This window comes from Python bivittatus, unplaced genomic scaffold (assembly GCF_059951505.1).
Source record: "Python bivittatus isolate LINGU-HERP-01145 unplaced genomic scaffold, Pbiv_v1 ctg000610_np1212, whole genome shotgun sequence".
Lineage (NCBI taxonomy): Eukaryota > Metazoa > Chordata > Lepidosauria > Squamata > Pythonidae > Python > Python bivittatus.
In genome coordinates, this window is record NW_028277088.1 from 23,748,435 (window position 1) to 23,773,554 (window position 25,120).

Genomic DNA, 25,120 nt, shown 5'->3' on the forward strand with positions numbered 1-25,120 from the left:
ACAGGCTATGTTGGCGGGGGGGGGGAGCTAGTCCTAGTCTCCTTTCAGTTATAGTATGACTGAAGAAACTTTGAGAACTAAGGGGCATTCCAATATTATATAGCACCAAGATGTACATCAATATCAGTTAAAGTGACTACCTACAATGAATCCCAGAATCATTGTATATATCTATCTAGCCACTTTTGCAAAGAGATTTCAGGGACTTATCTTGCAAGGCCTTTAATAAGCAACACAAAGGTATTAATGGTATCTAGAAGATGACAGTTTTTAAGGATATGATTTTTTAAAATTTCTATTGAGAAATATGCTTTTTATTTGCTCTCCAATACATGAAAAATTATATTAAGATACAATCCTTTATCCACTTGCTTGGAAAAAGTCCCCTTTCAGTGTTGTGGTTCTTGCATCAAAGCAGATAGTATTGAAAACAGCTCAGTATTTCTGCATTTAAGAACAATTATTTTCAATAGAATATGTACTCAAATGTAATTTCCAGCTGTTAATGCTGTCCCTTCCTTTTAGTGGGATGCAAGTTTAGACCATTACCATTATCTCTGATAGTATGTTTGTGTCAAAATGTCTAATGCATTTTTGAAATAAACATTCTGTAAGGTAAATACCTCAATGATAGTTGGCTTGCCCATGTTTTCTATAGTTGGTGATCCATATAGCACACCATCACTATATGGTGTTCTTTGGATGTAGCGCAACCAGCCAGGTCTATCAGGGTAACCCATTAGGTTTGTATTAAATGTTATGGGATCATTGTTTATCCCACCTGGATAAATAAGACAGCCATGTTAACATACAGTTCCACCATCTGAACAGCATACTTTTATGCTCATGCCAATGGTAAATTCCTACTAGTTAGTTCCTATTTATATCCACAATAATTTAGTTCCTATTTTCATTATGGTGATGAATTCACAGTAAACCAAAAAAGTATAGGCATAGTTTTTTTAGTTTTGGCCAACAGTACAGTTGTGTGATCTTGTCTTCCTAAAAATGTAATTTTCAGCAACCACCAATGACTCCTAATCCTGCATAAATTCTAATATCAGTGGATTCAATTGGGCTGAATCCTAAATAAGTGGGTACTGCAGCTTAAATGAGGTTGTTTCATTAACTGTGAAGGCTTTGCTGTGTTCCTTTATAGCTAAATAACAAACAAGCATTAAATGTGTTAAGAAAGTTCTGTTAATTTTGTTATATTGTCTGATTTTATTTCATAGAAATCAGAATAATAATATGTTTCACAACAGTGAAGATACTTTGGTTTTTTAAAAAAATGCAAATTGGAAAAGAGATGATACCCAAGAAAAACAGCAGGCTTTTAATGCTACATTCATGACATTTGCTGTTAGCCCAAAGGCCAGAAGATTCATGATGCTAAATGTGTCAGTTATAAATCTTATGAGAAAGAGAGAGGTTATTTTTATATAAAATTAACAATGCCATTTTTACTGAGACTCTAGCACATTTAATCTTTTCACACCTCCCTTTCTATTGCCCCAGTGACACGGGTGCCATAGAAACCACAGCCCATGTTCTTTTGTATTGTCAGTTCTACAGGGATATTATCCCCCTTTTACATAAATTACCTGTTAAACAACCAAGATAAATGTATTTCCCTAAATGTAGCAAAATTCTGCTACATTATGTGTAAGCTTCACCCACAAATGGTTGCTAACAGTTATTGATGTGAGGGGATAATTTTGCTTTGTTTGTTTTATAAAAGGTACTTTTATTGGTCAATGACTGAAATAAAGTTTCTCTCTCTCTCTCTCTCTCTCTCTCTCTCTCACACACACACACACACACACACAGACGCTGCCAGAAGCCCTTAGCTAGCAGCTTTGTGGAGAAAATGATGGGGGTGTTACCTTTTGGAAGGATTAGCCCTCTCCTTTTTCTGCTCTCCTCACAACTGCTATTTAAAAAAATCTGACATGACAAGTCTCATATTCAGCATTTGTGCCTCTTTTGGCCTTAAATAATACAGCATTTATAAAATGTCAACAACAGAGCAGGATGTAGCATAAATTAGGTATGCTGAAACCAATGGGACAAGTTTCAGTTTTATTTTGGTTTGTTAATATGGTATTATTTAGGGCCAAATTAGATTTCTTGGGTTCAGTGGCTCCTCTTCCCCTGCCCTAGCACAAATTTAGGGACCCAGGTGCATTTAATTCATTGGAGCTTACATCTGATTAAACAGATGTAGGCTTCATGTGCATATCACTTTGTTATCTCTTTTCCTCCACAAAGACAACTTAAACTGGAAGCTGTATCACTTTTATATGCATTTATAATTGTAAACATTTCTTACCAAGCTTTGGATAAGGAGGAAATTCCCCCTTAAAATACTCTCTCTCCAAAACATGAACAAAGAGAACTCCAGCAGAAGGGTATACATTTCGATCAGAATGCACCTTGGAGAGAATTGTATACACTGGAAAGCAGGAGAACAGGAGAGGACACAAGATGAAAAAGTCATATTCATGGAAAATAGTGATTTTATATGCTTATTAAAAACAAGCTGAAAAAGATGACATGGAATATAAACCCAAAAATATTTGTTGCCTTTTTAGATATCTTAACAGCTCTTCATGTATGTAGCCACTGATAATAAACAATTTAGAATTTCTATCTTAATGATATAAAACCCAAGAAGTGATTTACCACAAGTCAGTTTCTATGTAGTAATATATGTAATTCAAATCAGCTACCATTTTTAGAATATTTTGATAAAAAGAAGAAAAGTGTTTTCATCATATGTCTCAATTTATCTAGTTACTGTGAAATAAGTCTTGTTGCAATAGATTTTACTTCTAAGTAAGCTTGCTACAACAGTCTTAGTATGTTAAAAGTAACACAGAGAAGCAGAACAAAGGGAGGGTTCTGTTTTAAAGAACTTTCAGAAGGCCTCTGAATACTAAAATTTATGGCTTAACATATTGTTTCCTTACTCCCCACAATCCCCTTTTTAGCAATATTTTCAATCTTTCAGGAATTATATTAGGTAAACTGGAAACAGATGCAATGGAGAGTCTTGTATTTGTTAATTTCAAGGTCCCAGCTCATCAAAGGCAGCTGGGTTGAGGGAGTGTTTGGGGGGCACAGTTCTGGTCGCTACCACCTAATGGGGCATACACACCCACTATCTTTAAGCCTGCCTCTGCATTATAATCAGTATGAATAATAAGCATAGCTACATTAAAAGTCTATGGTTATCCTTTATTACAACTGTAAATTGCATATACAAATATACAGTATATGTATGAGAAGTTTAGATATAGTTTTTATATTGCTTTTATTTCTTCCCTTTTTCTCTATTATTTTTCTTGTCTTTGCTTTCTTTTAAATACATAAAAATCTAAATAAAATTAAAAAAAACCAAAATGCAGTTTTATAAAAAAAATAAAAATCTGTGAAGAACTCTTTAAAAATAAAAAGTCTAATGGGAACACATTCTTTAACATTTACTCTCATTGAACTGTTTTACATTTACCTATATGTGTTTAAAGTGTGATTAATTTAAAACTGTTTGTATTCATAGGAGAGCAAGGTAGAATCAGTCCAAAATCAGTCATGTATGGACTGATTCCAATGGGGTAGTCAAAGACACACATTATCTCTCAGTGATTCCACATAAATGTGCAAATATCAAATGAAATGCTGATTTTTACCCACATCATATCAATGCTTATAGTATCATCTATGCTTGCATCAACATTTCACAAACTTCTTTGCACATTTGTTCAATTCTATAATATTAAGACTGACTACCTCATAAAAGAGGACAAAATTTCAGTTGGCTTCTAAAAGTTCAAAAATGAAAGCTATTGACAAGTAGTAGTGAAAAACAATACTAGTATAATTAGGTAATTACATTCAACAAACCTGGAAGATAATATATACTTTCTATTCCTTGTGTCTTAAGTTATATGCAGATGAACTTCCCCAGTTACCCTTTCACTGAATCAAGGATACACAGAAGATGTAATGTCTAAAATAATTAAAATACATTATTCATTAGATACAATATTTATTACTTTTCTGAGGTGGGTGATAAGAGTTGCTATTTAATCTTTCATACACATCATAACAAAATTACTTTCCATTTTGACTCCACTGAGAGTGAAGCATAATTCTAATTACCTAGGTCATCCTGACAATTTAGGATAGCCAGCTATCCTGCCATGTTTAGTAAAGCTAAACCTATTTCAAATTCAAACATTTTCAGCTAAGTAACCAATAATTTTTTATTGTGTTGTGAACCTGTCAAGCATATGAATGTTTAGGTATAAACCATCCATGCTAGAAACAACCTGGTGTTTTGACATGTTGCTTGGGCTAGAAGCAAACTGACAGTTTCTTCATTCTCTCCCAAGCCAAAGGCTGTAGGGAAGAAACATATAGCTCATAATAGAAGTCTGAGCTGATAACTTGCAGAAAGCTTTTGAAATTGGGCCAAGGGATGTGAAATTAGCTAGAGGTCTGAATATGGAGTGGGCACTGCAGGTTGCTCATTCTGCACTATACAATGTCCACACCTTCCATGTGATCCCTAAGTATGCAAACAAATACTTTCTTTTATCCCAGTAGGAGGTCTGGAATATCATTTGGGAATTTCATATGGCTGATGGAAGCAATATTTTCTTGTGGGAGGGGAGCCCCTAGAGAAGCTGAAACATCCCCCAAACAGGATGGTTCTACTGGACAGATCTGTAATTCTGCAGGCACATAAGATCATGCTGCAAGATCAACTCAGAGCATCCTACTGTGCAATGTATCCTATAATACAAATTTCTGATTCACTCCACAAAGAGCTCATATCCTACAAACTAATTGGAGAGGGACAAAAATTTTACCTCCTACTTCAATTGGGTCACTCCCCAGGTGCCAATAAAACTAACCATTAGGTATTTTTGTACTCATCCCAAAGAGAGAGAGAAAAATCCAACATTGTTCTCCATATCTGACACAAATGCAGAATCCCCCAGTCTTTGAAGCATATTAATTAAATATACTGCATTATCTGATTTGCCTCATGCTTTCTGATGCAGATGTTCCTGTAAAATGTTTTCATATTAACCAGCTATTTGTCTCCAATCATAACAGACATTTCCTTAGCATATTTAGTTCAATATGCTAATCAGTAGAGGTGATTACCAGAAGGACTCCAAACCTGAAGCAACAATAGTATCACTGTTAAAATAATGTGGTGACCAGACTATGTGGGGCTCTGAGCATTTTCAGCAGAAATGAAGAGTAGCCTCACCGTATTTGCTGTTAATTAATCTTGGTCAGGATAGCATGACTCTGCAATGCTTCAGATGTTATTCTAAAAAAAGTGTTTTGGAACAGTCAGGGGTGTTTAGCACTTGTCTGCAACTCTTTAAAGCAGTTGCATTTTTCATGGAATCATGTAGCTGCTGAAGCAACTTTTTGGAATCAAAATAGAAGGACTACATAGCCTTAAAAATAGTGCTTCCTAATATGATAATCTGTTCTCCAGTAAATTAATGGACCTTACAGGTTTTTTGATATTATGTATGCTCTTTCAGGTGAATTCCATACTGATTTTATGTTGTAAGAAAAAAGCAATTCACTTTTTCCATTTATAGAGTATACAGTAACAGTTCCATGGAAAACAGCTAATATGTGGTTGCCAATATGCCACTGGCTATTTAGGTCATCTAACCAGGATAGGAGTAATGTTCCATTGCTATCTGTTAGGTAGATTACTATCCTACAATCCATTATGCATATACAGAAACACACATAATTCACATAATGATACTGTATGCAACAGAACACTGTCCACACTGCTACTTAAATATACCTCATCACTTCTTAAGGATCTGTGCTGGCCACCAAGAAGTTTCTCGACTCCACTCAAAGGGCTGATTCTGACCTATAAGCCACCTTGAACCAAGTATCTTACAAACTTTCTTGCTCCAAATGAACCTCCCTATTCAATAAGTTGAACGCATGGACGTAAGAGGTGGGGCTTGAGTCAGGCTTCCATTAGACATTCCAACCTTCAGAGATTCCTTTGGGAGCTTCCACACCCCCAAGTTAATCCACCAAATTAATCCCAAATTAGCTACCGGCAGTCCTTAATTTACCAAAGGGGTCCCACCTCAAATGTTACAGATATTCTTTCATCTTTGGTTTTGTTTGCAAATGGAAAAATACATTTTCCCCCTTTTCCCTGTTTCCAGTTTTGTGAGGAAGCTCTTGCTGCAGTTCCACAGTATACTGTGGTGGTTCGTTTTCCCACTATAGGAAATGTTGCCTTGTCATAGGAAGTTGCCTTATATGTAGTTGGACCAATACTCTATTTAACTCATTAACTGTGCTAACAGACAGTGACTCTACAGAAATATTTGTTTCCCAAATCATACTTTAAGAATCCAGCATTTAATCTAAATGTTGGAAATGGTGCACTAATTGTTTAGGTCCCCTCCCATTTAGCTCTTACCCTTCTAATCTCCAGGTATCAAATTAAAATGTTTGATATTAAAATAAAAAATGAGTTTGCCTATGTGTCTTAATACTCTTCCTTTTTTGACTGGGAAGATTTTTATTGTTATTATTTTCATTACCCTTCTCAATTTTTTCTATTTTATTTTAGGAACCTAACAACCACAAAAACTACAACCAAAACCATTATGATGGGAACAATTTTTTCCTAATTGATCCTGACATTTATAATATTTCCTAAAATGAATTGAGTCAAGTTCCATTGGAATAACATGAATAAGTAGTATTATAAACAAGTTATTATCTCACCACCAGATTACTAATATGTTTAAGGAGAAGCCAGTAATGAGGAATTTGCAATATTTTTACACGGAGCCATTATTTGAATGAGGAAATCCACAAAAAGTGTAACTGAAAATTTAGTAGCAAACAAAAAATTAGAATGGGGAAAACTTAACATTTAGAAGATTAGATGTTTAATACTTGTTGCTTATCTGCACATCTTATTGTCAGTGAAACACAACAAAAGTGATTCATCACATACAATATTGCAAGACGTTGATAAATCCCATTTAAATGCCTAAACTCACCATTTTTCTCAGCAGCCTTAACGCTACTGCTAACATAACTGATGATGTGCTTTGTCTTCCCTTTAATCATTCCACTTATCCCATCAGGAGGGTGCAAGAAAAAAGCTTTCCAAAATAAAACAAATGCAAGATAAAGAAATTAATACTATGTCAACAGTTTCTCCGAAGTCAAAGACCACCAGTCAGAATGCACTTCAGAATGCTATTTGGCACATTCTTATCTTTGGCTTGTTAGGAGAGAAACAAGACAGACTTCCTAGTTCATATATAATGCTAAACAAACCATAGATGGAATTGCTTGGATTTATTAATGATTTATTTATCGCTGCCACTTAAAGAAGGAGCCAAGTGGGAGTGATTGGGAGTACATACCAGTGTATTGTTTATTGTAATTAAGCCAGAATTCTTAAGAATTACAGCATAGCCTTTCAGTTCTGTACATGGTAAAGAATAAGAGAGGGATTCATATGGAGGTGCCGATATCTTTAAAATAGAGTGTATGTTACTAAATCTGCCTTAAATTAGTGATGTCTACTGAATGTTTTTGCTTCCAAAGAAATGCAAAGATAAACAGTTTAAGCCATTCTTGACATCAAAAAACAAACAAACAAAACTAAGAACAGTTCACTTAAAGAAGTCATAAACTCAAATTCTTCTCCAACTTGCCTCTAAAATGGAGTTTGAGAGATTATTGTTAATCTGACATTGATACGGTTCCTCAAAATGTACACATATTTCTTAAACCTTGGTTTCACCCATAACATTCTGTCTTGAACTGCAATAATTTTTCAAGTTAGATCTTGTTTTCTTGAAACAGTGGCTTTAAAGCATGATTTTTGATGTTCTGAATATATACATAAAATCTGTGGCATTCAGAACAAAGTCATAAAACCATTTTAAAAACAAACATCTGATTGCTCACCTGTAATTGATTCTGCAAGTGGCTCTGGATGAAGTAGCCATGACTGAAATTTTCTACAGCAGAGGGAGACAGGAAAACACACTTCCAGAAGTACAACCTTCTGGATGCTGTTCCTGCCTTTCCCTTCAGCTTCCATGAAAACTGCCATGGTGGCATAGGAGATTAAAAATAGCTATCATAGTAAGGACCTGGAGAGGGAGAGGAGGAATGGATTGTGGGACTGCATAGAGGCCACAGAGGTGAAAAACCACAGCAGCCTGTGTATCTTTAGAATAGTCTCTGTGTATCACACATATGGGTGACTAGCAAGCTTATATCAAGGAGATGGACAGATGATGCCCAAATCATCCCAGGAAATAGTCAAGACCTTCTTCCAAAGCAATTTAATCTCTGGCCCAAACACTGAGACACTGAATGAACGTGAAACCTTGGGACCATATTGCTGCCTGGCAGAATTTGCTAAAACACATACAGAGCACAGATCTAATCACCTTATAGGCTGGAAACATCTTTAGAATAAATATATTGATAAAATACATTCAGTGTTGCTTGCTGTTAATGCCTTGAGTACTACAGACTGCCTCTATGCCAATACAATAAAGTAACAGGGAAGTTCAGATTCATTACATGTTTAATGAATAATTTCAGAGTTAGTTGAAAAAAAAAAGTATGACCAACAACAGCAGCAAGATTCCTTAAAGACATGACTTAGCCAAATAATTAAAGTACCTGGGAAACAAGTTAATGAACTAGACTACCAGTTGAATCCAGAAGCCACTGGGAAAAAAAGTCAATTTCCAAAATATGCAATTCTAAAACTTCAACTGCTGCTGAAAGACAAGCCATGCTATCAGGTGCAACTTGCTCTTGTCTGGAAGAAACAGGTCAGTTTTGTTCAGCAACTAAGGAAACGGCAGAAATATGAAAGTTAACATTACCCTCTCCATAACAGGGTCATAAGACTGAAAGGACATGGAACTTGTTACAAATGTTAGAATAATTTATTTTTTAAAAAATGGGGAAAAAAACCTCTATCCAAACATGAGTGAACACATCCTCCAGAAAATGCCTGTATATTTTCACTCTGAAGCAGAATCATGGATATTTCTTGCCAGAAATAGAAGTACCAATAGAAGCGAATATGTGTACCTCAGGGTTGAACTGTGGAGTCCTTCTCTGTTTTATTTTTTTCCCTCTGGTAGTTCCTTGATTAGGGTATTGTTTACTGCTTGATTGTATGTCTGGTGGTAATCTTGATGCCTATGTGCCTCTTGATGGCTGCCTTGTCTTAGAGATAAACAACATCTACACAGAGATGTAACAACATCTACATAGAGGTAAACAACATCTACACACTATTCAAAAGAGACAATAGAAAGGAAAACAAAAGATCAGAACATCTCCTCACCAGCAATCATCACCCAGATAAGCAGAGATTAACACCAAGATTACCACCAGACATAAGTAAACAGTACCCTAATCAAGGAACTATCAGAGGGAACAAAACAAAACACACATCCCCCCACCAAAACTGGCAGGGCATGCCACAGTATATAAACAGAGAGCAAACCCCACTCCATTCTAGCACTGAAGATGTTACCTAGCTGGGTAACAAAACGTTTGCAAGAAAACAACCAAGCTCAGAGAACCCCAAGGACTCCACAGAAATAGAAGTGAACTGATCACAGGTGAGGCACCCATTGTCAGAGCTCCATTAGTGGCAGTAAAATCCCACCCTAACCAGAAGGAATTTTATAGGCAGGAGAGCAGGAATACAGAGAGTGTAGAAGTGCAACTATCTTCAACAGACAGGATGAGACTAAGTGAGAAAAGGAAGCCCAAGACTATTCTTCATAGGGTACAGTGCAGTGAAAAAGTGTAAAAGATTTGAAAACTAACAGGTTGTAATTGTGAGGATCACTTCACACACTGATAAAAGAGGTGTCAGTTATCAAAGCAATAAACAGATGCAATCTGCCTTTCCTTTACAAAAGGGTCCAGCCCTTTTCATAAAAAGAGTAGGAGGAAATGTAAAAGAGTTTTTCTGCCTCAAAATTGCCTATATATAGATGTCTCATTTGAAAGTAAAATACTTGCTGGAATTCTTGTAACTTTTACTTTCCTTCTATAAAAAGTACTAACTAGAGCTCTTGGATTCCTATTTCTTGGAATAACTGTTTCCAGTCCACACTGCAAGGAGGGCAATAGAATTCAGTACCATCTCTCCTGCCTGCTCAGAGACTATCAACTGTCTGTTATGATGAAATATATTTTGCATATTATAAAGGAATAATTCCTTGCTCGGTAGTCCTTGTCTCTGGAAGGAAGCTTGATACCTATTGGCAAAAGACTCTGGTAACAATCTGGAGTTGGAGCATTCATTTGTATGTTGTTACATGCAATATGTCTCTTAAAATCTACCTCAGCTCTAGAAGATTCTAAACATTATTCATCTGTGCATTATTCATCTTGTGATGAACAAAGAAAAGAACATGATAATAATGTTCCTGTGTCAAAACATTCCTTTAAATTCAGCTGGATATGAAAACAGATTTTCAGAATTATCACTCAAGCCAGTAGTTTATTGATACATACTACTTTTGATCTTGTACCTTTTTACAACTAGTTGGTGAAATAAGCTCTCTTACCACCATCCAGAAACAGGACATAGTTTTAACAAGCCAGTGCCCAGTTTATCTAGGATCCTATGCACTTTTAACACAAACACTGAGGAAATACAAACATTATACAAATTATAGAAGGGACCAATCTACGAGTCTCTCTCCCATCACACAGAATACTGTCAATTCTCATGAGTCACATAACAGCATGGCAGCAATCTCCCTATCAACCTTATAAAAGAAGAGCCAATCTCCATACAGTGACAAACATATTGCAAACACAAGCACATATTCTGACATACCCAGACAACACTGCACGAGTGACTGTAACTCAGACAGCAAAAATCCAGCAAATGAAAGCATTCAAAAATTCCCATAGTCTCTGTTAGAGAATGCAAGAAAGGAGCAAGAAATAGTAAGACAAATAAGACATGAGATAAGAAAAAGAAAAGGGAATATAGCTAAATTTATCCTTGCTTTCACTATGTTCATGTGTGACTTCATATATTTTGTTCTTTAAATTTCCTGCCTCTCTTTTCCATGATCTCAATCTTCCCCTTCTTCTTCACCCATTCATCCTTCCTTCATATATTTATTTTGCAATTCCATTTTCATGTATCCTGTCCTATGTCCAAACCACCTCAATATCTCTTTTTAATATTGGCCATTCCCTTCTGTATTCAATCCACATTCATTCAGGACTCATTAATTCCTGACACTATCTCATCTTCTTTTATTCCATAAATTTCTTAAGTATTCAATTCCCATTGGATTCAACTTACTTTTATGGTTCTCCTGACATATCTAACTCTCACTTTCATATAAGAAAGTGGGCAAAAGTATACTCTTATAAACAGCCCTTATGGCTTTTTTCAACATTCATTCCTTGAAACTGACAATATACTCTCTACCACTTTTCTGCCAGGTTTGCACACATTAAAAATTCTCTATCCGTTTTCCCATAATAAACACTTTACCAACCAAAGTATACAATTTCATCTAAATGCTCTAGTTTTTCACCATTTAGATATATATATCTTGGAAGTGTTAACTCCATTTTCCCTGCAAAATGCAACTACAGTGGGGCAAAAAAGTATTTAGTCAGCCACCAATTGTGCAAGTTCTCCCACTTAAAAAGATGAGAGAGACCTGTAATTTTCATCATAGGTATACCTCAACTATGAGAGACAAAATGAGAAAAAAAATCCAGAAAATCACATTGTCTGATTTTTAAAGAATTTATTTGCAAATCATGGTGGAAAATAAGTATTTGGTCACCTGCAAACAAGCAAGATGTCTGGCTCTCACAGACCTGTAACTACTTCTTTAAGAGGCTCCTCTGTCCTCCACTCGTTACCTGTAGTAATGGCACCTGTTTGACCTTGTTATCAGTATAAAAGACACCTGTCCACAACCTCAAACAGTCACACTCCAAACTCCACTATGGCCAAGACCAAAGAGCTGTCGAAGGACACCAGAAACAAAATTGTAGACCTGCACCAGGCTGGGAAGACTGAATCTGCAATAGGCAAGCAGCTTGGTGTGAAGAAATCAACTGTGGGAGCAATAATTAGAAAATGGAAGACATACAAGACCACTGATAATCTCCCTCGATCTGGGGCTCCATGCAAGATCTCACCCTGTGGGTTCAAAATGATCACAAGAATGGTGAGCAAAAATCCCAGAACCACATGGGGAGACCTAGTGAATGACCTGCAGAGAGCTAGGACCAAAGTAATAAAGGCTACCATCAGTAACACACTACGCCGCCAGGGACTCAAATCCTGCAGTGCCAGACGTGTCCCCCTGCTTAAGCCAGTACATGTCCAGGCCTGTCTGAAGTTTGCTAGAGAGCATTTGGATGATCCAGAAGAGGATTGGGAGAATGCCATATGGTCAGATGAAACCAAAGTAGAACGTTTTGGTCTAAACGCAACTTGTCGTGTTTGGAGGAGAGAGAGAATGCTGAGTTGCATCCAAAGAACACCGTACCTACTGTGAAGCATGGGGGTGGAAACATCATGCTTTGGGGCTGTTTTTCTGCAAAGGGACCAGGACGACTGATCTGTGTAAAGGAAAGAATGAATGGGGCCATGTATCGTGAGAGTTTGAGTGAACACCTCCTTCCATCAGCAAGGGCATTGAAGATGAAACGTGGCTGGGTCTTTCAGCATGACAATGATCCCAAACACACCGCCTGGGCAACGAAGGAGTGGCTTCGTAAGAAGCATTTCAAGGTCCTGGAGTGGCCTAGCCAGTCTCCAGATCTCAACCCCATGGAAAACCTTTGGAGGGAGTTGAAAGTCCGTGTTGCCCAGTGACAGCCCCAAAACATCACTGCTCTAGAGGAGATCTACATGGAGGAATGGGCCAAAATACCAGCAACAGTGTGTGAAAACCTTGTGAAGACTTATAGAAAATGTTTGACCTCTGTCATTGCCAACAAAGGATATATAACAAAGTATTGAGATGAACTTTTGATATTGACCAAATACTTATTTTCCACCATGATTTACAAACAAATTCTTTAAAAATCAGACAATGTGATTTTCTGGATTTTTTCCCCCATTTTGTCTCTCATAGTTGAGGTATACCTATGATGAAAATTACAGGCCTCTCTCATCTTTTTAAGTGGGAGAACTTGCACAATTGGTGGCTGACTAAATACTTTTTTGCCCCACTGTAGCTAGGCATTTGATAGACTAATTTTCATATCTTTACTCTTCATTGCATCATACAATTTATCTTACATTTATTGCAAACCGGAATAATTTGCAAGGTTTACAGTCAGCAACATGGCATCATCTGCAGATAAAAATATACATACATTCACAACCAACATATCTATGTATAACATCACCAAAAGTCTTATACATTATTCCTTAAATACATTCAACAGCCAAAGGGGTACCACATATCCTTATCTTACCCTCTCCTTAGTGCTAAACTGTATTCAGCAACCTTCATATTGGTGCAAAATGTTCCATAATTCAAGACTATTCATTTTGTCATACATTTTCTTTTAATCAACCAACTTTGTCATAATCATACATATCAATGACTTGCTAAAGAACAAACATTTGTTCTGCACCCATTGCCCAACATAATGTACTTCCCAACTTTTGCTCATTGCTGTGCCTTTCAATCAGAATTCTTCCAGACTCTTCCCAGGCACTTTTAACACACTGATCTCCATGTAGTTTTTGCCTTCACTTTTTTGCTACTTTTCCCTTTGTATAGGGGAACAACAAGGCATTCTTTCTATAGTCAAGTACAGAAGCAGTCTTCACATACATGTTAAAACTGCACATCCATAGCATAAGCAACCACATGCAAATTTTAACAATTTTCCAGTTTATTTATTTATTTAAATATATTGGCTGCCCAACTCCAGTGGACAAAACTAAAAAAAAAAAAAAACCACCACACATAAAAACAGCAAGAAACATTAAATCAACAGGCAGCCCAGACCAAAATACTCTAACAAAACCCACAAAACAAAATAGGGGCCATTAAACAATGACAAACATCAACTCCAGGCCTGGGACCAAAGCTAGGTTTTCAGGTTATCCTATGTGGTGTATTTTTTATTTATACTTTATTTATATTTTTACTGATATTTACTTATAAAACATCACACAGGATATACACTGGGTAAAAATAAAAAAATCCCCTCCCTCCAAAGAGGTGTGTATGGAAGTCTTGTAAAATATTGTACATGGGGACATAAGTTAATATAACATCCATATTTCTCTGCACTGAGAGCTTAAGAAAAAATGAACTGATTTACTGTTCTGATAGATTCTATATATTCCTTCCTGCAGCACTGCTAAGCACCAGGATCTGGATAGTTCCTAAAGTTAATGCACTGTACTGAATCATCTAAAGTGCAATGGTCCATACATTCAATTCTCAAGTAGAGGATTTGAACTCCATAGAAAGAGCTGACTGAAGAGTCGCAATATAGGATGAAAGCAATTGTATACTGTCCCCTGGTGGCTGATATAAGTAAAGTACATCATTATCACTTGTAGCCTTACCATTTTCCAATATTCTGTTATGAGTACTTTTTCATTTATTTTTCTTGTACTGTATGTTGACTTCAGCCATTTTTCATAGTATCACTACATAGTACCATACAAATCACTCAACTGCAGAAGTTAATGCAAAGAATATGCATTTTTGTATGCAGAATTAATAAGGTATACATTTGTGAGTCTGTGAATATATGGGTACATACAGAATGTATGAATACATACAGTGAAACAAGCAAAGCCTTTAAAGATCATATGGGCAGAAGAGTATGAGTTTTGTGTGTAAGAGAGGAGAGGAAGAAGGAAGAGATTTCTTAAAGGGAGTATATTTTGTGATATTTGCACTGCAGTGTATGATATTCTTTTGAGTGTTTATGCAGTCAATTTTACGATTCACCAGACCTTATATGCAGCTGTTCTGTGGCTATAATAGTGTCCACAAAACTTTTTAAAAATCTAATGGCTCCCAAAAAGATTGAAGACGTTGCCAGAAATACAAGCACCAAGTTTACGATATCCAACCATTTGAACTTATCGGATAGTATGTGCACGCCCTCCTTACAAAGTGCTTCAGTACAATCAATCCTGATTTCAAGTCCAACAGTGGTTATATCACTGAAAGCAGTTTTTCTCTTGAACAAGATCATGAGCATTTCCAATGTCCTATGAGCAGATAAACATTCGGTGTTCTGATGAATGAGGATGATTGTCTAAAAATTGCTTTGCAATTCTCTGCACATACTATTCATAAAGCAATGGTCTCAGAATAGATATACAGTGCATTCGGAAAGTATTCAGACCCCTTTCACTTTTTTCAATTTTGTAATGTTGTAGCCTGATACAATCGTTCAAATTCATTTTTTTCCTCATTAATCTACACTCAATACCTCATAATGACAAAGTGAAAACAGAATTTTAGAAATGTCTGTAAATTTATTAAAAAGGAAAAACTGAAATATTACATTGGCGTAAGTATTCAGACACTTTACTCATTATTTTGTTGTAGCACCTTTGGCAGCAATTACAGCCTCAAGTCTTTTTCAGTATGATGCGACAAGCTTTGCACACCTGGATTGGGGGATTTTCTGCCATTCTTCTTTGCAAATCCTCTCAAGCTTAATCAGGTTGGATGGGGACCGTTGGTGGACAGCCATTTCCAGGTCTCTCAAGAGATGTTCAATAAGGTTCAAGTCAGGGCTCTGGCTGGGCCACTCTAGGACATTCACAGAGTTGTCCCTAAGTCATTCCTGTGTTGTCTTGGCTGTGTGCTTAGGATCATTGTCATGCTGGAAGGTGCACCTTCGGCCCAGTCTGAGGTCCTGAACACTGTGGAACAGGTTTTCATTGAGGATATCTCTGTCCCTTGCTCCGTTCAGCTTTCCCTCAACCCTGACCAGTCTCCCAGTCCCTGCTGCTGAAAAACACTCCCACAGCATGATGCTGCCACCACCATGCTTCACTGTTGGGATGGCATTGGGCAGGTAATGAGTGGTGCCTGGTTTCCTCCAGAAATAACATTTAGAATTGAGGCCAAACAGTTCAATCTTGATTTCATCAGACCAGAGAATCTTGTTCCTTACAGTCTGAGAGTCCTTCAGGTACTTTTTTGCAAACTCCAAGCAGGCTTTCACGTGTTTTGCACTGAGGAGAGGCTTCCATCTAGCTACTCTGCCAGAAAGCCCAGATTGGTGGAGGGCTGCAGTGATGGTTGTCCTTCTGGAACTTTGTTCCACCTCCACACAGGATCTCTGGAGCTCAGTCAGAGTGACCATCGGGTTCTTGGTCACCTCTTTTATTAAGGCTCTTCTCCCCCAGTTGCTCAGTTTGGCCGGGCAACCAGCTCTTGGAAGAGTCCTGGTTGTGCCAAACTTCTTCCACTTGAGAATTATGGAGGCCACTGTGCTCTTGGGAACCTTCAGTGCAGCAAAAATTTTTCTGTAGCCTTCCCCAGATCTGTGCCTTGCAGTAATCCTGTCTCTGAGCTCTGCAGGCAGTTCCTTTGACCCCATGGCTTTTGCTCTGATACAGTATGCATTGTCAGCTGTGAGGCCTTCTATAGAGGTGTGCCTTTCCAAATCATGTCCAATCAATTTAATTTACCACAGGTGGACTCTAATCAAAGTGTAGAAACAGCTCCGCAACTATCAAGAGAAATGGCAGGCACCTGAGCTAAATTTCAAGTGTTGTTGCAAAGGGTCTGAATATTTATGCCAATGTGACAGTTCAGTTTTGCAAACATTTCTAAAATTCTGTTTTCACTTTGTCATTATGGGGTACTGCGTGTAGATTAATGAGAAAAAAAATGAATCTGAACAATTGTAGTATTAGGCTGCAACATAACAAAATTGAAAAAAGTGAAGGGGGTCTGAATACTTTCTGAATGCACTGTATTTATAGTCAAGTCTGCATTTGTATGCAACCAAATTAGTGACAGAATCTCACAAAAATATGAAATATCCTAAAGCATATAGAAGAAACATAATTGTTGAATGAGATATAAGAAAATGCTAGTTTAGTATACAGCACATATTTATAAATCACTTATGTATCTAAGATCACATATTTATAATTTCATATTAAAACACCCGTGTTTATATACTTCAGTAAGGTTTTCCAAATTGTGACTTCTACATTTATTAAAATGAATAATATACATATCCCCTGCAACCCAGTTTTTTTTAATTGTAACTCATTCATAGTCTTCAGTAATCCAGTCTTTTCATCTGTAATGTGATGTAATTACAGAAGAAGCTCTCATTGTTGAAGTATTTGGTTTTCTTTAAGAGTTTGTGGATTTTAATGCAAATGCTTATGTTGCTATATATCCTACATTGTACTAAAACATTCAGTAGCAGATACTGTTTCTTCTCAACATTGCAGGAACTGATCTTGCAGTTTGTGCATATTCATCCCAAGATCTAAAAACTGAAAGCTTGCTGAAAGATAGGTGTTATGTGTGAAGCTCTCATCAAACAATCTTGTAAATCTAGCAAAAGACAGCGTATTTAATCAATTGTACATAGCCTACATAAAAGGTTGTATGAACCTAGACTCTTTTCAGACCACCAGAGCAAGGGGCTACAAAGAAGCCCAGAAAGCATGAGACCCTATCCCAGTCTATAAAGTCACATCATACATATGCTGCATGCAGAGTCTGGCATGTTTTCAATTTACATCTCTGAGAAAAGGTGTTTGATCCCAATGTAGCATTTGTATTTGCAATAAAACAACTTAATACGAAATACTGTACACGTCTTCTTATTTGTCATCACTGAAGACATGTGGCCCATTGCAGTCTTCCAGGGAAGAAATGGCAAACTGAAGACGGTTCCGTTAAAAGCAGAGCCAACGACCACAGCGGAATGAAGAGCCGGCGAGTAGACCGGCTCTTTGTAATTCTTCTCCGGAGAGCGGTCTCTGGTGGGATTAGAGCTCTGGGAGACGAGGGACTAGCCATGTTGGTCAAACCATGGTCGGCTTCTTTAAAAGGACACTGGATTTGCCTACTTCCTTTTCTAATCACTTTTGGAAATTGCTTGTTAACTGTTTTTCAGCTACTAGGAACCTCTGGATTAATTAGTCTGAAAACACCGGGTAAGTTTCCCTCAATCCTTAGTGAAAGAAGTTTTAAATACAAGTTTAAGGACTTAAAAACAAACTATTTAATAAACAACAAAAGGGTGATTAGAACTTTGATTTTGGAAAGTTACAAATAGACTAAGGGTCCAGATGGATTTGAAATAAGATTCTGGAATTAATTATAAGAATCCTTCCCATGGGAAAATGCTTTTGAATTCTTTAAAAAAAAAAAACATGATAGGATGGGAGTTTGAAGGTTGAACACTAGAGGGAACTAGAAGGAACTAAAGATTATAATTAAAGGAGAAGAACACTTAAATTCAATTTACAGATACAGAATGAAGCAAAATATTTTAACATTGGTTACACTGAAGGATATTTTTGAACAATGGACCCAGAAGTTAATTTTAAGAGTGTCTGCTTCTATAGATTCGGGTAGTCCTCACTTAATAACCATTCATTTAAGGACCGTTTGAAATTACAATGGTTCTGAACAAAGGGACTTACAACTGGTCCTCGCATTTACAACCATTGCAGCACCCCTGTGCTCATGTGATCGCAATCCGGGCATATGGCAACCAGCTTGCATTTATGATGGTTACAGCATCTTGGGGTCATGTGATCGCCATTTGTGACCTTCCCAGCCAGCTTCCAGCAAGCAAAATCAGCAGGAACTGCATGATTTGCTTAATGACCATGTGATTTTCTTAATGGCTGCATTAATTCACTTAATGACCGCTACAAAAAATCAGGTGCGACTTGCTTAACAACCACCCCACCTAACAACAAATTTTCCAGTTCCTATTGTGGTCGTTAAGTGAGGACTACCTGTAGACTATGTTTAAAGGATGTTATGGAAGAGGAACACGTTTTACCTGACAAGACTGAGACTGATCTGAAAGTAGATTTCAAGAATCTACTTTTATTAATTATAAGAATGATAATGAAAAAGATGCTGTGCTGGACATACAAAAGAAACCAGCTGATGTCTTAACAATTAAAAGGTATATACAAATAACAAACCAGGAGAATGACCTGGATAATTTTCCTATACAAACAGTCCCCTATGTATGAACAGGTTACGTTCCAAGAGGCTGTTCATAAGTCCATTTTGTTTGTAAGTCCAGCCAAGTAAAAAGTACTGTAAAAAGTAAAAAAAAAAAAAAAAAGAGGAGGAGGCAGGGCAGCAGTGTGGGCAGAGGAGCCCTGTCTTCTGCTGCCAACACAAGGAGTGATAGCACGCAGACTGTGGAGAACGCAGTGGGATGAGCTGGTGGGGCATGGTGTGCTCCACTGCTGGTGAGGCAGGAGAGGCAGCAGTGTCTCCCTGGGCGAAGGGGATGGCTGTGCAGGAGGTGCTGTTCAGAGTGGTGGTGGAACTGGAAGAAGCAGAGATATGAGCACAGGCACAGCGTGCACTCTGCAGCTTGTGTTGGAAACTGCTGGCCCTTGCAGGAGGAAGGCTGAAAATTGCAGCCTCCAACACACGCTGTAAACTCCAACACAAACCTCCAACCTCCTGGAAGGTGGGAGAAGGCGGGAAAGGGTTAGTTTCTGGCACACCACATACGGGAGGTTGGAGGTTTGTGTTGGAGTTCCTGGAAAGGGTTAGTTTACTGAATGAGGCAGGAGAGGCGGTGGTGGCTCCCTGGCAAAGGGGGCAGTTGTGAGGGACACACCCTGGGCGAAGGGGGCACAGCTGCCCCCTTTGCCAGGGAGCCACCACCGCCTCTCCTGCTTCATCCAGCAACGGAGCACACCATGCCCCACCAGTTTGTCCCTTTGCCCAGGAACTAACCCTTTCCTGCCTTCTTCTGACTTCTGGGTCCATCTTGTTCGTATCAGCAAAAGTTCACAACTCAAAAATTTGTAAGTAGGGGACTGTCTGTATTGGATTTACAAAAGAGGCTTGTTAAAGCTTTGAAGAATTTTGTGAGAAGGGACAAAGAAAAAATGAAAAGAAATCAAGTTCTAGGACATTATTTGAAGGGACTAAAGATCGAGTTTGTTAAAAGTAAAAGGAAGAAATATAAAGTCGGTTTATTCGATCAAGGTTAAAATAGATATGTTGTTATATCTGATAACCCTTAATGGACTTTTGCTGACATCAGGACTGAAATGACGAGGCTTTAAGGATTTGTTTATAGACAACAGATGGGATATGGGAAGAAGAAATCATTTGTTGTATTTTAAGAGAAGGTAGTAAGTTACTAAAATTGTTTATACTTGTGATGAAGAGGGAAGTCATTTCTTTATATTATTTTCTTTTCTTTACTATATTCCAATTTTTTCTATTTTTTTCTTTTCTACATCTTCTATTTTCTTTTTATCCTTTTATTTTTTTAGTTTGTTTTAGTTTTTATTGTTGCAATTGTAATTTTTAATAAAATTACTATTAAAAAAAGAAGATATGTGTCCCACTGAGGAATGCCAACATTCAAAGATATAGCACATGCCTTATATGTAAATTGCTCCTGATAGAACAAACATCCCTAGAGAGATGCAGTTTGGCCAGTATTGAACTACATGGACCACTGATCTATTCAGCATAAGATAACTTCACATATTCCTATTATCTGAAGAAACAGGCAGTCAATCTCAAAGGTATATATTCCACTTTATATTTTTTCTATCCTTTCAATACTTGACGCTACGTATCCTTAGCACTCTTATTCAAGCAGGTATTTAATCATAAATATGCACCAAACATTATTAGAAAGTGAACAATTAGCCATGGGGTATTCTAACCAAAGAAACCCCAAGTATTTGAGGTGATACTTTTATTTTTTTGTTGCACTCTGAATTTACTCCCGTCCAAGGTTTTATTTCTTATGGAGGCCTTGTCCTATGTCTTCATTTTCTGAGACAAGCATTCACATATGTTTTCCTTTTATGGTTAGCAGGATACTCTCATCTCCATTTGCTGGTATTGCTCAGCTTGTATCCACATAACCAAGAATGGAAAAATGTGCCTGTTATTCCAAGCTCATGGCTGACACAAAGCTTCGCTAATGGGTGGTCTGGTCTGCAACAGAAGAAAGTAGCCTGTATCCACCAGCCTTTACAGAAGATAATCAGAACTTACACGGTTTAGGACTATATGGAGGGGAAGTGGTGGGGGGATTATAACCACCTCTGCAGACCTATTGCAATGTTTTAAAAAAGCATACTTTTTCCCAATTTTCTTTGAAATGTAACAGATAAAAAAAAAATTATTGGAGCTTCTCCATATATTTTAAACATGCCAGGCCTTGTCACTCTAGAGCAGATGCTCCTTAAATATATTGCTGTATATTGCTTGTGTCTTTTCCATTATTGTGAGAAACACTGGAAATGCATCTTTGAAAATATTTTTCCATAACATGCCCTGATGTTATGAAAGGCAGAAGGGAATGGCATCTGGCTGGGGAAGGCAATGCCTTTTGAAGGCAACTATCCCAACTGCTCCCTCCTTCTTGCCCGCACATTCTTCTGAACCCTCACAGGGCAGCTACTTAGGAAAGGGCGGCGTCAGCTCGGGGAAGAAAAATACCGAGCCGCTGGAGCAGGGGCAGCGGGAGAAGGCTGGCATCAGAGCAGGGACGAAGAGGAAGGGAGCCCCCGCTTGGCAAGGGTCGGGCACGAGGCGAAGCGGTGTGGCAGGCCGTGGACGGAGGAGGATGCGCCATCCCAGCGGGAAGGGCCGGGCCCAAGCGGGGGCCCCGCAGAGACCAACCTGTCAGCAAGAGGGTGGTGAGGGCCGTTCCCCTGGGCTTGTTCCGGGACTGGAACCAGGATCCTGCGCCTCGGTGCGGCATTGCTCCTCGCGGCTGCAGACGGTGCTCTCGCTGATGCCGCTGCCGCTGCTGCTCCTCCCTCCGCCGCCCGCCTTCCCGCCTGACAGAACCATCCCCAGCAGCAGCAGCAGCAGCAGCAGCATCCCTCCCTCGCTCCCTCCTCCTTCCCATAGAAACGATCGCGAAGGCAGGAGTGAGGAGCGAGCTAGGCCTGCAGAAGAGGGTCGGTCTCTGCGTGGGCAGGCCCGGCCGGCCTGTTTCGCCCAGGACGGCGGTTTGATCCCTGGGAGGCTTGGGACTGGCTTGCTCTCGCTCCCGATTTCTGGAGCTGGGCGCGTCTCGGTGGGTCGGGGGTGAGGTACAAATGCAGCTTGGCCTTCTCCAAGCAGGACTCTGAGGCGTAGGTCCCACGGAGGGCCTCCAGACCCGAGCACCAGGATGGGCTGAGGCAAACAGGACCTTCTGCGCGACTTTTACCTGCAGAGGCACCCACGTGCCCACGGTGTGTTATTGCGTGGTATCCTGCCCCATTCCACTAGCCGCGGGAGGGGCCATAGTATGAAATAAGTGTATCCAAGAGAGTTGCATGAGATGGAGCAACAAATACCAGAGGCACATATGCAAAAATCTTTAATACCCCAAAGCAGGTGGGTTGTTTTAGTAAGAGGCAGAAAATGTCACTCCCATTCCCAGATTCAAAAATGCAACAATTATCAGTAAAATAAGTAACCATTTCATGCCACCCCAGTCAGGTCCATCATCCATCCTTCCCTAAAAATAGCTTTATATATACCCACATGCTCCCTGTCCCTCAGGATTATATTTTTGCATCTAATTATGCAATCCAGAAGTCTGAAATTTCTCAGGAAGGTTGGAGGTGGCTGTAATGTTATAAATGCTCATGAAATTTCAGGCAATTTTAATTATACTTAACTGTAATTTGATCTGTACTGCATTGCTCTGACATTTTCTGTGTTTACTTCCATACACTTGCTCACACTGAGTCTACAAGACTAATAACACTTGATAGACCTGTCCTCCATGAATTGATCCAATTCCCCCTTTAAAGCTATCCAAGTTAGTGGTCTTCACACATCTTTTGATAGCGGCTTCCATAAATTAATTGAGAGCTGTGTCAGGAAGTGCCTTTTCCTTTTGTCTGTTTAATTCTCCTTCCAGTTAATTGGGGGTGAGGGGGGAAAGATGATTTCTGATCCTTGGGTTTTGAATAATTGTCACATTAGTAATCCTAACGTTCTAAGCCCATTTTAATTGCGCCGATGAATTATTGTCAGATTTCAAACTCATAGAGGAAAGACAATTGGTATCTTCTAGCAGAATCTCCACTAACAATTTATAGAATCTTCTAGAGTCATCCAACCATTTTTGTTGTACCAAAATAACAATAATGATGATAGGCTTTATACTGTATCACCAATCCTGAGATATGGTAGAGTACACTATAAGTCACTAGTAGGGATCCTACCATAGATTCACTGCTTGGATTTCTTCTCTCTCCCTATTAACAGGTGAAAGAGAAGGGCAATCAGCCAGAGCTAGATAAAAGTGAAGGCACAACAATCTGATTTTATAATCATTTAGTAATTGTGTATGTTTATGATTAGTAGATGTGGAAAAAAATAGAAATATTAGTTACTTAAATAAAATTTATTTCAGATATTAAAACTGTGCAGGATGGCTTATGAACTAGGAAAGACATTATGTGTTCCTTCACATAGGGGTGCATCAACTTGTATATGGTAAAGTATGTAATATGCCTTCAAGAGGTGCTGTGTATATACTTTTCTGCCTGAAAAAAAAAAGATCTACTATGTAAATGAAAACTTTGCTAATCTACTCTACCCTATTAGTTCAATAAAAATAATTGCATAAATCATTTTGTGCTACAAATCTTCAATAATGATAGAAAAGTTCATCCCACAGAATTGATTATCCTATTTTTAATGCAGATATGATCATATGCATATTATAAAATCTGCAGTATAATTCTATAATACATACCATTTCTGAGTCTTTCCATAGAAACAATGACATTCCTGGGTTGTGACTACAGTGTAGTCAATTGTTAACTAATTTCCCATGGTAACTTGGCTATGTACTCTCCTGACAAACAGTGAAAATGTTTCTATTCTGTAACTGATTAATTGTACCGAGAAATGGGGGAGCACTGTAACTTTCTTCCTCAAAGGCATGATTGGCTAATCAAGAAAATTATTAATATGTTGGACATACATGTAGGAAACCCTGTGCTCTAATGCAGATCACTATGTTGGACATACATGTAGGAAAACCCTGGTTACTTATCCAGATCACTATGTGAGCCTGTGTTTTCCAGCAAATGTAACAGAAATAAGCAGAACTCTTTCAGAAAAATTTACTGTTCTCAATAAACAAAACAGCTTTCATAACAGTCTCAAGACTTTCCTTTTTTTCTTGTTCAGCAATGACAGCTGACCTTCAAATCCTTCTCAGACATTGAAATAATGTCATAAAGTCATTCCCTTAATGTGACTGCTTATGCACTGTTGCATAAGTAGCTTTTGTTTCAATTTGTATAATACTGATAAATCAGTTTACGAAATAAAATTCCTGTAGATATTGCTTTTACTCAGCATATTTTATTAGCATTATTTTATCAAGGAAATTTTCCAAAACAAAATCTTAGCCATTTCCTTTTCAGATTTCTTGGACTGAAGAGAACTTATATTGAGATTTAGCAATAAATTTAAATATAGATTTAGAGCAACAGATCTAAATATTTAGCATAATTTAGCAAATTATGATTTTAGTCGAAAACAGACTTTGTGTTTTTCATTGTATGAATACACACAATCATACAATCCTTGCATAAAAATCTAAACAATTGTGAGAACAAGAAGCATTACTAGCTTCAGCAACCGTATCTGTTGTAAAAAGTATCACATGTTCAAAAAGAGGAATAGAATAGAATAGAATAGAATAGAATAGAATAGAATAGAATAGAATAGAATAGAATAGAATAGAATAGAATAGAATAGAATAGAATAGAATAGAATACTTTATTGGCCAAGTATGATTAGACATACAAGGAATTTGACTTCGG

General features: G+C 37.9%; 1 protein-coding gene across 1 annotated transcript in view; it reads right to left on the reverse strand.

The window, feature by feature from the left end:
- SGCE (sarcoglycan epsilon) overlaps positions 1–22,117 on the reverse strand; it is a 40,340-nt gene extending 18,223 nt beyond the window's left edge. The window contains exons 1-3 of the mRNA XM_007425111.4: positions 21,957–22,117; positions 2,333–2,455; positions 624–781 (exon numbers count right to left, since the gene is read on the reverse strand). Of these exons, the coding sequence (XP_007425173.1) occupies positions 624–781; positions 2,333–2,455; positions 21,957–22,038 (363 nt within the window). The 5' untranslated portion in view covers positions 22,039–22,117. The remainder of the gene's footprint in view (positions 1–623; positions 782–2,332; positions 2,456–21,956) is intronic.
- Positions 22,118–25,120: the final 3,003 nt, after the last annotated feature.